The following is a 13,969-nucleotide window of genomic DNA, read 5'->3' on the forward strand; positions in this document are numbered from 1 at the left end:
ATGTAAATTTCCAGAATAGGCAAATCTATATAGAGACAGAAAACAGATTAGTGGTTGCCTAGAACAAGGGATAAGGCAAAGGGGAATGACTGCTAATGGATACAAGGCTTCCTCTGGGATGATAAAATTGTTCTAAAAGTGGTGACAGTTGCACAATTTTGTAAATACTAAAATTGTAAATACTAAAATTGTGCACTTTACATAGGAGAATTTTATCTATGTATAGATATGTATAAAGCTATTTAAAAAAAAAAACCCTACTAGGGGGACCTGGGTGGCTCAGTGGGTTAAGCCTCTGCCTTCGGCTCAGGTCATGATCCCAGGGTTTTGGGATCAAGCCCCACATCATGCTCTCTGCTCTGTGGGGAGCCTGCTTTCTCCTCTCTCTCTCTCTGCCTGCCTCTCAGCTTACTTGTGATCTCTGTCTGTCAATTAAATAAATAAATAAAATCTTTAAAACAAAAAACAAAACAAAACCCTACTAATACTTAAAAAAAAAGAAAAAGGAATAAAGTAGTGAACCAAGTAGGAAAAAAACAAAACCAAAAAAAGCTTCCCACAAAGGAAAGCCCGGCTTTAGACAGGTAAACTCTAACAAATATTTAAAGAAGAAATAGTACAATTCTAACACAATCTTTTCAGGAAAATAAAAGAGGAAACACTTCTCAACTCATTCAATGAAGCCAGTATTATCTAGGTACCAAAATCATAAGAAGATGGATAACAAGAACAGAACAGACCAATATCCCTCATGAATACAGACACAAAAGTCTTTAACAAAATATGAGCAACGTTTAAAAGGGTATATAACCATGAGCTGAGATTTACCCCAGGAATACAAAGTTGGTTCAACATTAAAACATTAATATACTGTATTAATAGAACAATGCATAAAAGCCACATGACTATCTCAGTAAAAGCATGAAAATACATGACAAAACCCATTCATGATAAGAACTCTCCACAAACTAGACACAGGAAGAAATTTCCTCACTGATAAAGGCATTTATGAAAAACGTACAGATAACACTGCACTTACTGGTGAACAATGAAATGCTTTCCCCTTAAGATGAGGAACAAAGCAAAGAAGGATGGAAGTGTGCTCTTTTCACTTTCTATTTAACACTTTACTGGAGGTTCTATCCTATGCAATAAGGGTGGGAAAAGGAGGAGGAGGAGGAAAAATTAAAGGCATTCAGATTTGAAAAGAAGAAACAAAACTGTCGTTATTTGCAGACCACATTATCCTGTGTGTAGAAAAACCTAAGAAGTCTGTATACAAAAAACTATCAGCACAATATATGAGTTCATCAAGCCACAGGATACCAGATCAACATACAAAATCAAGCATGGTTCTACATACTCACCAATGAAAAACCCAAAAATGAAACCAAGAAAAAAATTTCATCAAATACTATATCCAAAGAGAATGAAATACTTAGGAATATCCAAAAGAATGACATACTTAACAACAGAAGTGCAAGCCTTGTACATGGAAAATTACAAAGCATTACTAAGAAAAAGTAAAGTTCTAAGTAAATGGAGAGATAGTTGAGGTCTCTGAACAGGAAGACTCAGTTTTAGGAGAGCCACTCCCTGAAGTGATCTGCATATCCACAATACCTACAAAATCTCAGTAGACTTTTTTTGGTAGAAAACAACCAGCTAAATCTAAATTTACACAGAAATATAGAAGATCTAGAGTAGCAAAAATTCTAAAAAAGTACTAAGTTGTAAGACGAGCATGATGGATTTCAACAGTTATTATAAAAGCTACAGCAATCAAGACACTGTGGTACTGACCTAAGGAGAGATATATGGACCAAAGAACAGAAATCGGTATCCACGTTTACAGTCAGCTGTGTTTTCACAGTGGCGCTGATGCAATTTGATGGGGAAATGGACACACTTTTCAATAAATGGTGCTGGGACAACTGGACAGCCACATTCATAAAATAAATTTACATTTTACTTCATGCCACACAGAAAAATTAACTCACAATGAATTATGGACTTAAATGAAAGCAATAAAACTAGAAAAAATATTTAAAGAAAACATGAGAAACTCTTTGTGCCCATGGATTAGGAAACAACTTTTCACCAAAATGCGATCCATGAAACAAAAAGTTGGTAAGGTGGACTTTATTAAAATTAAAGATGCTTACACACTATGAAAATGAAAGACAGTATCAAGATGATGAAAGGCAGAGATTGGGAGAAGACATCTGCAAATCCTAGGACTGAGAGAGAATTTGTATCCAGACTATTTAAAGAAATGTTACAACTCAGTATAACAAAAACAACCCAATTTAAAAATGGCCAAAGATCTGAATAGACATTTCACCAAAGAAGAAAAATATATGGCCAACAGAGCACATGAAAAGATGCTCAACAACTTTTCAACATTCTAATCTGAATTATTAGGGAAATGCAACCAAAGCCAAAATGAGGTATCACTTCACATCCTAGTATCAAAATGGCTATAATAAAAGACCAGTAACGTGTCCTAAAAAAGGCTCAAACTGGCTACTGAACTGTGTAATTAAAAATGGTTAAAAATAGTAAATTTTACATTATATTTTATCACAATAAATTTTTTTTTACAGTCCTATTACTTAAAAAAAGAGAGAGAAAGAAAGTAGTAAACAAAGTAGGAGAAAACAAAAATCATCTTCCCAGAAAGAGAAAAGCCGGGTTTTAGATGGTATTACTGGTGAGTTCTAGCATATACATAAAAAAGAAGTAACACAATTTTGCATAATCTTTTCCAGGAAACAGAAGAAAACACTTCCAGACTTATTCAGTGAAGTCAATTTAAATTCCTTAAAATATAAAAGATAGAAGGTACTGGACCAGAAGTATTAAGAACTGGGTTCTAGTCCAGAGTTTGTTACCAACTAGTTGTGTAATCTTTGTCAAGTTACTCCATCTTGTTGGGCTTCAGTTTCTTCATTTGTAAAATAAAAGAGTTGACCAGAGAAGTCCTTTCCATCTATATAATTTTATGGTACACCTATTACATCAATTTTGTTCAAAATCTGCCCAGTCGTATTATTGGTATTAACTTTCTGGAAAACAATATGGCAATATGTATGTAGTAAGAGCCAGTTCACACTCTCTGGCAAAGTTTTTCAACTTCTGGATATTTGTCTTAAGGAAATAATTTAACCAGTCAAAGAACACATAAAAAGATGGTCACTTTAACAATCCACATGTCCAACAATAATGGAGTAAGACAGTAACACAAAGAAATATCAACTTACTAAAAATTAGTATGAAGATTATGGAAAATATTTTTTGTTAGGTAAAAATAATAAGTAAATGATTTAAAAATGAAAATGTACATTGTATATAAATTATAAACCAAAGTCATTTCTACTAATGTAAGTGGTATCAGAATTTTGAATCTACAAGATCTTTTTTTTTTTAACCCCCCCAATGATTTTATTTATTTGACAGAGAGAGATCTCAAGTAGGCAGAGAGGCAGGCAGAGAGAGAGGGAAGAGGAAGCAGGCTCCCTGCCAAGCAGAGAGCCCAATGCGGAACTCGATCCCAGGACCCTGAGATCATGACCTGAGTTGAAGGCAGAGGCTTTAACCCACTGAGCCACCCAGGTGCCCCTACAAGATCTTGTTTTTAATGACAAAGTAGTTTTTGAAATGTTGATACATTATATACTCAAAGAGAAAAAATCAGAAACATGTCCCAAGTATGATACAAAATATCAAGATTATGTTGATAAGGTTCTAAATTGCTCTAGCTTGATTAATGCTTCCTAAGAGTGGTTATGATTCTAGGGCTCTCAGTAGAAATCTTAATCATTCAAACTTTCATCAGCTGATACTGGAATTATCAATAGTATTTTACCATTCTACCCAGTTTTGAGATTAAGCCTAGAAGTCTGATTTTATCAAGTGCTCATTCAAACACAGCTATAATACTGGGCAGTTCAAAATCTTCACACCTGATTATTTCATTTATTACTGTCAACCCATTCCAACTTCTCTATTTAAAATTTCTCAGGCAGCCTTCATTTGTAAATATATAATCCATAAAACATCTGAGTTATACAACCACTAATTTCCTCTCTCTCAAGTAAGGAGGGAGAAGAAGAAGCCTCTAGCTTCTGGGTTTTCCTTTGTATTCCATTCCTAGGGCTGTCTGGTAGGACAGGGATTTCAAGAGGATCCAGTCTCAGCACTGCCAAGGTTAGCAGAATACTTGGTGAATGATCTTGGCACAATCCTAAAAATAATAGGTTAAACCGTATGAAATCATTTCTGTAGGTCAAAAGAATAGACCATCAGTAACTGCATATGGCTCAACCAATGTCAATGCCTCCATATTAAGGAAAACTTTCTGTCCCCTTTCAAACTCTGTAGAATCACTATCAAGGATTCTCTTCTTGATCTTTTCAATGAATACACTTATATGAGTCATTATTTCTAGAACCAGAATTAAAGCAATTTTAAATTTTAATTTTTAAGCAATTTTTACATGTTTGGATTAAAATGTTTTAACAGCAGCCAACCAAAGAATAAATATCAGAATTATCCCACTCTAACTCAATTCTTGTTAGTCATGTTTCTATTCACAGAGCAGTAAGTTTTCACACTTTCAGGGCAAGGCTTCTTCCAGCTCCAACTGAAATCCATCCATATTGAGAGCAACTCACCTGAAACTACCATAGACTATAAGCAGAATTGAAATCAGAAATGTAGACACTTGACTGGAATCCACCAGGGAATAGGCCCTAGAGAAATAAGAGGGGAAAAAAATTAGATCACATGCTACAAGTCCTCATGGAGTTTACAGTCCGGTGGAGTTCTATCCCACTAAGCTTCATTATTGTCTTTAAGTTAAAAAAAAAAAAAGTAAATTAGCATGAACAAGCAGCATAATTAAAATGAGGTCTGCTAGTTTAATAGAATACGTGTGTAGGTTCGCAGCTATTATAAGTTAACATTCTCAGGATGTTAAATGATATCAATGTAAAAATCCCACCTCTGTATACCACATATGCCTACAACATCCACTCCCAATTTAAGAAGTACCAAAATATATACCATCACTGTGCCAAAGATAAAAAAGTCTCAGTGATTAAACTGTTATCAGTTTACACTTGAACTGTTAATAGTATTTTACTGCTTTCCCTCAGTGAGGAGGTGAAGCCTGTATCTCTTCCCTGTATTCCATTTCCCTTTTTTAATTGCCCACTGGGTTCTCCCCATCCAGGTGTCCTACAGGAGTTCTTCCAAGATAACAAGGTCCGAAATTAAAGTCAGTGTACTTCCCTTCATACTTGATCCTCTTAAGGAATGGAATTACAATTCCCTCAGTTCAAAGCTAGAAGTCGGCTGCATTCCTGACACCGCTTCTCTTGACACATTAACAACAGTCAGCAATTCTTGCAACTGCCACATCCCCAATCATCCCACTGGCCAATTCTTTAGCTCTCTTCTAGGGCTTGACCAACAAAATTCTTGTGTATAAGCCTGTCTCCAGGAGTTAACCCTTCACACTAATCATTTTTGTTCACGATTTTCCTAAAAACAAATCTCTCTTTTTTTTTTTTTCATTCACCAAATATTTGATGATGCCTCTATGCTGGTACTCTGCTAGTGACTGTGGATACAGTAACAAACAAGACTGTCTTGGTCCCATACTGAATGTTCTAAAGGAATAAAAAAATTAAACTCCGTTCTTTCCAAAGTGATGAAAACAAAAGTTTAAAACAAGTAAATATCATCATGGAAAATGTTGTAAAGGGGAGAGAGAAAAGTACAAGGTCCTCTGAGAATATATAATAGGTGGGTCCTACTGAAGAATTGGGGGTGGGGGACTTTCCTTAGGGTAACAGATGAACAACTGAGATAAAAGACACTGTAATGGACTTGGTAATTGTTTTTAAGAGCTAAGAGCATCCCCAGCTTTCTGCTGAGCAGCTGCTGAATGGCTGTACCATTAAGCAAAAAAGGCAACATACAGAAGCAAATTCCTTGTATGTTGGGTTTTGGATTGTTGAGTAGACAGGTGGGTATGTGGGTCTAGAGCTCAGAAGCAGCTTGAGGACAAAGATATATATTGGGAGCTCATCACCTTCAACACGTTAATTGAAACCATAGGTGTGCATGAGACTGCCTAGCAGCAGTAAGAGGACCCAGGAGGAAAGCCTGAGAAACTTCTATAAAATATAAAGGTCAAGAAGGAGAAGCTGGAAAACACAAAGTCATACATCCCAAAAATGAACGAGAAAAAAGAAGAAAACCCAGAAAACCCAGGATAGCACAGTGTGATGAGAGTATTTCACAGAGGCAGCAGGATCGGATGGTCCCTGAATTTAAATCCTTGCTTTACCACTTACCAGTAGTTACTCAACCTAAGTTCAGCCTCTTCACCTATAAAACGCAAATAATGGCACCTACCTTAAATAGATATTAAACAATCAAATGAGGGACACTGCATGGCTCAGTTGGTTAAGCATTTGCCTATGGCTCAGGTTCTGATCCTAGAGTCCTGGAATCAAGCCTCACACCGGGCTCACATCAGGCTCACATCTAACCTGCTTCTCCCTCTCCTTCTGCCGCTCCCCCATTCGGCAATTCCTACGAAGAGCTGAGCAGCTGAACTAGCAATCACTGTTAGTATTAGGAGGGAGAGGTCACCTGTGCTGAAGGCTGGGGAGATAGCAAGTAAGATAAAAACCGGTATCCACTGGATTTATTTACCAACTAAGTCACCTGTGACCTTAACAAGAACACTTTATGGGGTGCCTGGGTGGCTCAGTGGGTTAAAGCCTCTGCCTTCGGCTCAGGTCATGAACCTTGGGTCCTTGCATCGAGCCCCACGTCAGGGAGCCTGCTCACCCCCCCCCTTCTGCCTGCTGCTCTGCCTACTTGTGATCTCTGTCTGTCAAATAAATAAATAAAATCTTAAAAAAAAAAACAAACAAGAACACTTTAAGGCATGGCAGTGATGGGAATCAGGTTGGAACTGGCTGAGAATGAGAATCAGGCAAATGGAGACTGACATCTTTTTGAAAGGCACAAAGAAGGGAAGAGCAGTAGGAGGGGAATGTAAGGATAAGTGAGGCCTGGAAAAAATTTGTCTTAAAGATTTACTTATTTGAGAGAGAGATACCCCATGCACATGTGGGGGGTGGGAGGGACAGAGGGAGAGAGTCTTAAGCAGACAAGCAGACTCTTCAAGGAGGGGGCTCGATCCCACAACTGCCTGAGATCACAACCTGAGCCAAAAGCAGTATGACACTTAACCGACTGTGCCACCCAGGGTCCCCAGGTCTGATTTTTTTTTTTAAGATAGGAGATACTCAACATTTTGTGTATGCTGACTGGAAATTATCCCAGTGAGAAGAGAAAGACTGGTGAATACAGAGGAGTTTAAACCTTTCTAAAAAATAGGACACACAGTGAAATTCAATGGTAAGATACTGTGGTCTGTAGTGTGATTTTTTTTTTGATCTTCAGTTTTTAGAGGCACATACTGCAGTGACTCTGGGTGAAATGATTTAAGGTTTGCTTTAAAATGTCCAGGGGTGGGGAGGAGAGTAGGGATAGTTTTTTTTAAGGCAAAATTTTTAGTTATTGATGCTAGAATGATAGGTAGATGGGAATTCATTATAAAGCTGACCCTTGAGCAACCTAGGGGTTAAGGATGCTGAACCCCCTTCACAGTTGAAAATTGTACAACTTCTGACTCCCCAGATACTTAACTGTTACTAAACTACTGTTAACCAATAACATCAACAGTTGACTGATATTTTTTATGTTATATTACATGTTGTATTCTTATAATAAAGTTAGAGAAATGTTAAGAAAATCATAAGGAAAGTGCATTTACAGTCCTGTAGTGTATTTACTGGAAAAAAAAATCCATGTATATAAGTGGACCTGTGCAGTTCAAACCCATGTTATTCAAGAGTCAATTATACTCTTCCCTCTACTTTTGTGTATTTTGAAAAATTCCACAATAAAAAGTTAAAAAACCATCTTTTTTCACAGCAACATGAAAACTGGTGAGACAGTTAAAAGTGTGAGAGGCAAATGGATACAGGAACGTCTGTTCTGGATCATGAGTTCTGAACCACAGCGCCCCACGGTAGGCAACTACCCCCCTCCTAAAATTTCAGTCAGCAGAGGGAATGGAGATGCAGGCGACAGGACAGCTACCCTAGCTGCTCTGCCAGTCTGTGTTCAGCCGTGCAGCTGTTGAGTGGCCAATGTGTCCTCTTTCAGGCAGACAACCAGACAACGTAGACAGGGCTTACCCACCACAAGACTACATTTCGTATATTAGGAAAACAAATTCAATCAATGTCTCTTTATTTTAGAATTGAGTTTCTTGTTTTGACATAATCGCTTTTGTACATCTCTTCTTAAAATTTTGAGAACAAATGACCTCTGTTTAGAAGGAACATTTTCTTTCTTTCTTTTTTTTTTAAAGATTTTATTTATTTATTTGACAGAGAGGGATCACAAGTAGGCAGAGAGGCAGGCAGAGAGAGGGGGGAAAGCAGGCTCCCTGCCGAGCAGAGAGCCTGATGTGGGGCTCAATCCCAGGACCCTGAGATTATGACCTGAGCTGAAGGCAGAGGCTTAACCCACTGAGCCACCTAGGCGCCTCTAGAAGGAACATTTTCTTAAAATTAACAAATTTTTTGGAAAACATCATGCAATCATATGGTACAAAAATCAAAACTACATATATTAAAAGGGACACACCAGTAAGTCCCATTCCCATCTAGTTTCCCCCAGCTCCTCTTTAGATAACCACTTCACTTTCTTGTAAAGCCTTCTAGAATATATAATATAAACACGTATTATTTCTCACCATTTCTTACACAAAAGGCAAGACTCTGTACTTCCCCTATCCTCCTTTCACAATATAATGTACAGATCTTCCTATATATTAGTATGTGCAGATTTTCTCTTTTTTGTTTTCTTTAAGCTGCATAGTATTCTATTGTGTGGATACACTGAAAAGCAGTTTTTTGTTTGTTTGTTTTTTAAACAAATCCCTTTTAGATAGACACTGGTTGTTTCCAAAAATTCTCTTAACCATACTTCTAAAAAAAAAAACAAAAAACCCAAAAAACAAAACAAAACAAAAACGGAGTAAATTATACCTGCAATGCACACATGAAATGACACATGTTTAGAACAAAGGTCTTAAAAGTGAGACTGCCTATCACAGAGGAAATACACATGCAATTTGATAGATACTGCCAAACTGCCCTCCAGAGACACTGTATCATTTTGCATTCTCACCAGCAACAGATTAGAGTTCCTCTTTCCAAAGCCTTGTCAATGGTGTCTCTAATTTCGGAATTTTTGCCAATCTGAAACATGAAAATTGGTATCTCAATATGGCTTTCATTTGCATTAATTTCCTGATATAGTTAAAATTTAAAAAATTGATTAAAAGTGAGCTTAAGCAGCTTTTCACATGATTAAAGGCTAGTAGGCATTTTTTAAAATTTAATTTTTTTTCCAGATTCCAAGGCTATAAAAAACAAAGGCATACTTTTTTTTTTTTAAAGGATCTTTTCTTTTGCTGTTTTTTTTTTTAAAGCTTTTATTTATTTATTTGACAGAGATCACAAGTAGGCAGAGAGGCAGGTGGAGAGAGGGGAGTGGGGGAAGCAGGCGCCCTGCTGAGCAGAGAGCTCATTGTGGGGCTCCATCCCAGGACCCTGGGATCATGACCTGAGCCCAAGGCAGAGGCTTTAACCCACTGAGCCACCCAGGCACCCCCTTTTTTGCTGCTGTTTTACTTGGGTTGGATGCCTTGGTTTTTCTGTACCCTTTGTATTCTGAAGCCTATTTTCATTACCTAAAAGGTAAAGTCTAAACTTCCCAAACTCAGCATCTTTTTTTTTCTTAAGATTTTTATTCATTTACTTGACAGAGAGAAAGAGAGAGATCACAGTAGGCAGAGAGGCAAGAGGGTGGGTAGGGAGGAGCAGGCTCCCCGCTGAGCAGAGAGCCTGATGTGGGGCTCGATCCCAGGACCCTGAGATCATGATCTGAGCCGAAGGCAGAGGTTTACCCACTGAGCACCCAGGCACCCCTCAAACTCAGTATCTTAAGATCTCATACCATTGTTTATTCCTTTTGCTACATCTCTCCAATCAGTGGAGACTCTCCAAAGACTCATCAGTTAAGATTTCTAAAAGTCTGGGGTTGAACTGTTACTAAACCAGCTCTTTATCTTCCACAGATCCTTTGGACTGTGCTCTTGTCTCTGTGGCTGACCATCCTGTAGTAACCAATGTTCTTCAGTCTTTTTCAAGGCAAAGGTCTGACCATGTGCAAAATGCCTTCTAAAGAGGCTGACCAGGGCTACCAGCCAATAAGCATGTTACCTACTGCAGAACTAAATGCACAGCTTCAGAAAATGGAAAAATAAAACTGTTCAGTCTAGACAAAACCAATCTATACAAGAAAATCTGGTGAAAGCTGGCTTCTGATATATCCATGGTATTTTGTAATTTATAGTAACATTTAAAAAAGTTATCACACTGCAAATTGTACCAAGTATCACATAATTAGAAGTTATAAATTATTTCTTGGGGTTATTTGAAATGTCATATATTTTCAACTCTAATTACCATTATGGAAGTTTTACAAAAACTTTTTAACATGGGGCGCCTGGGTGGCTCAGTGGGTTAAGCCGCTGCCTTCGGCTCAGGTCATGATCTCAGGGTCCTGGGATCGAGCCCCGCATCGGGCTCTCTGCTCAGCAGGGAGCCTGCTTCCTCCTCTCTCTCTCTCTGCCTGCCTCTCTGCCTGCTTGTGATCTCTGTCTGTCAAATAAATAAATAAAATCTTTAAAAAAAAAAACTTTTTAACATAAAGAACTTATTATACAGAGTACAGTTTAAAATTAATTTTGGCCAATTTGCATTTTAAAAACAGTAGTGATTTTCTTTTAAAAAAATTGCCAAAATGGGGCACACCTGGGTGGCTCAGTCAGCTGAGCTTCCCAAACTTTATTTCAGCTCAGTCGTGATCTCAGGGTCATTGAGAAAGCCCCACGTTGGGCTCCATGCTGAGCTCAGAGTCTGTCCCTCTCCCTCTGCTCCTTCCCCTGTTCAAGCCGCACACTGTCTCAGATAAATAAGCAAAAATATTTTTAAAAAACTACAAAAACAATTCATGTTCATTGTAACAAATAAGAAGCAAAAGTACAACCGTCTCCTCCCTCCTCCTCCTTTGCACTCCCATTCCCTATGGGCAGACACTGTTTATAATCTGATGTGTGCATCCTTCTCCATAAATTGCAGAATGTATACATAGCCATATAATCGGGACACACACACATTCTTCTACAACCTACTCTTTCTGAAAACTCAACTACGTACCAGGAGCTGTTCTTTTCTATTGCCTCACCTTATTGGTCTTTGGGTATAAAATTAAGACATGGAAAACCTGACAATTTAGAAAGCATTCTTCTTTTTCTTTTCCTTTGCAACTTTTAACCACATACACACCATCTAAACATTCTTATTTCTGAGGTATTAACAATGGCAGGATCTCCCAATGCTTCACACTTTTTCATCTCACTTGACTTTCTAAATTAGAACGGTAGACTGTGGTTTCTAACCTCAACAGAAACAAATGGATGCCTGTGCCTGTGTTGCTCTTTTTTGTCAATTTAAGATTTAGTGAAGACAGGAACGTTTCTATTGTCCTTTTTTCAAAGGCAAAAACCATGGAAAGGCAAACAGTTAAAGATAACGTCCATGTTCTGACACCGAACAGTCAAATCTCCTGTGAAAAACAGGAGGAAACACTGCATCTTGTGCTCTGGCAGATGCACTCTAACAACTCCTGCCAGCCTAGAGGCTATCGAAAACATTGATATTATACATAATATTACATTTCAAATGTGTATTTTTGGAAAATAACATCTGCTTATGAAATGTGAACATGCTAGCACATTTTGTCATGGACATTGAACATGTTAGCACATTCTGCTATTCTAAAAACTTCACGATGAAGTTTTTCGTTTTTCAGATTTACCAGAAAACCTTCTGCCACTTACATTCTCTAAGTTTAGGGACTTCTTCGCATAGATGCATTATGTTTTATGAATCACTTACATTTATTTCACTAGAGGTTGCCTGTGTCAAGTTTAAGTAGCAATATGTACACTTTACTATTAAGTCTTTAAAAATCCCTGAGGACAAAAGAACTATTCAGCTGATGATAAGCCTAGAATATAGTTAGAAACACAAGTTCTCCCCCTCACACCAGCTGTCTTACCCAACAGTCTGCTGGGTCATGTTGTATCTTAATCAATACAAAGAGGTAATTACAAAAATAGCAAAAGTAAAGACTGAATGGAACATGAACTCAAATTCCAAACTGCACTGTCCAATATAGCAGCCACTGGCACTAAAACGGCCACTAGACACATGTGGTTATTTAAATTTAATTAAAAATTTGGCTCATTGGTTATACTAGTTGAATTTCAAGTGTCCAATAGCTGGTGGCTACTGTATCGAACGGCCAGATAAAGAACATTTCCACCAAAGGAGGAAAGTTCTCATGACTGCACTGACATACACTTGTATAGGAAGATGCCCATATTTCACTTCAAAACCGGGCTTCTGGCGCTTTCTTGGTGGTAAGAGCAACATCTGACATTTTACTGAGTGCTTAATTCTCACAACCATTCTGTGAGGTTAGGTCCTACGTGTCCACAACTCCTTAGCCAAAACAATACCTTGTGAACAGATGTGCTGCAGAATTCAAATTTTTTGGATCTTACACAGAAAACACCCTCGCTTGGGTCTAGTACAGTACCTCATAATCAAATATTAATGTTTCTGTAGTGAAACATGAATAACCGAAGTAAGATAAATGAAGATTAGAAACTGCTTCATATCAGCTTAGGTCAGGTTTTGCTTCCAAAAGAATTACAGAAAAACTCTGGGTTTTCAGAACTTGGGGTTTGGGAATTGTGGATCTGTGTGATGATCACCATTTTTTTTTTTAAAGATTTTATTTATTTATTTGACAGACAGAGATTACAAGCAGGCAGAGAGACAGTCAGAGAGAGGAGGAAGCAGGCTCCCTGCTGAGCAGAGAGCCCGATGTGGGGCTCGATCCCAGGACCCTGGGATCATGGCCCAAGCTGAAGGCAGAGGCTTTAACCCACTGAGCCACCCAGGCACCCCGATGATCACCATTTTGAGGTGAGGAGCCAGGTGCAGTTCTGAACACATGCAGCCTTACTCCAGACTCTCCCAAACTGACTTGATCATCTGATGACAAAGATGGGAGTCAGGAAGCTCCAGTTTCTTTCTATTTTTAATTATACTATAACTAGCCATATGATCTTCCCTGGGCAAGGCTTTACATCTTCCTGGTCTCTATAAAATCCTCCTTTGTCCTCAATAAACTTGAAGGCCCAACTAATTTTTAAGATTCTAGGTTTTTAGGGGCGCCTGGGTGGCTCAGTGGGTTAAAGCCTCTGCCTTTAGCTCAGGTCATGATCCCAGGGTCCCGGGATCAAGCCCCACATCGGGCTCTCTGCTCAGCAGGGAGCCTGCTTCCTCCTCTCTCTGTCTCTGCCTGCCTCTCTGCCTACTTGTCTGTCAAATACGTAAATAAAATCTTGAGAAAAAAAAAAAGATTCTAGGTTTTTATATTGTGTTTTTCCTCCAAAAATTTTAAGTCCTTCCAAAAATATCCGTTTATGTTTGGCGGATCACTGGCATGTTATAGGTAAATCAGTACTGTTTTCAGGCAACTGAAAATTGATATTTATTTTTAGTATGGTTGACACAATATTACATTAGTTTCAGGCATACAACATAGTGATTCACCAAGTTTACACATTATGCTATGTTCACCACAAGCTACCATACAACTGTTACATATAACTATTATAATATCATTGCTTATATTTCTTATGCTGTGCCTTTTATTTCTGTGACTT

At 38.0% G+C, this 13,969-nt stretch overlaps 1 protein-coding gene across 1 annotated transcript in view; it reads right to left on the reverse strand.

Moving 5' to 3' along the window:
* The window catches only part of SPPL3 (signal peptide peptidase like 3), a 141,699-nt gene that overhangs the window by 40,341 nt on the left and 87,389 nt on the right, over positions 1-13,969 (reverse strand). The window contains exon 2 of the mRNA XM_047697220.1: positions 4,677-4,754. Within this exon, the coding sequence (XP_047553176.1) occupies positions 4,677-4,754 (78 nt within the window). The remainder of the gene's footprint in view (positions 1-4,676; positions 4,755-13,969) is intronic.

The sequence above is a fragment of the Lutra lutra genome, chromosome 12, assembly GCF_902655055.1.
Source record: "Lutra lutra chromosome 12, mLutLut1.2, whole genome shotgun sequence".
NCBI classification, from domain to species: Eukaryota; Metazoa; Chordata; class Mammalia; order Carnivora; family Mustelidae; genus Lutra; species Lutra lutra.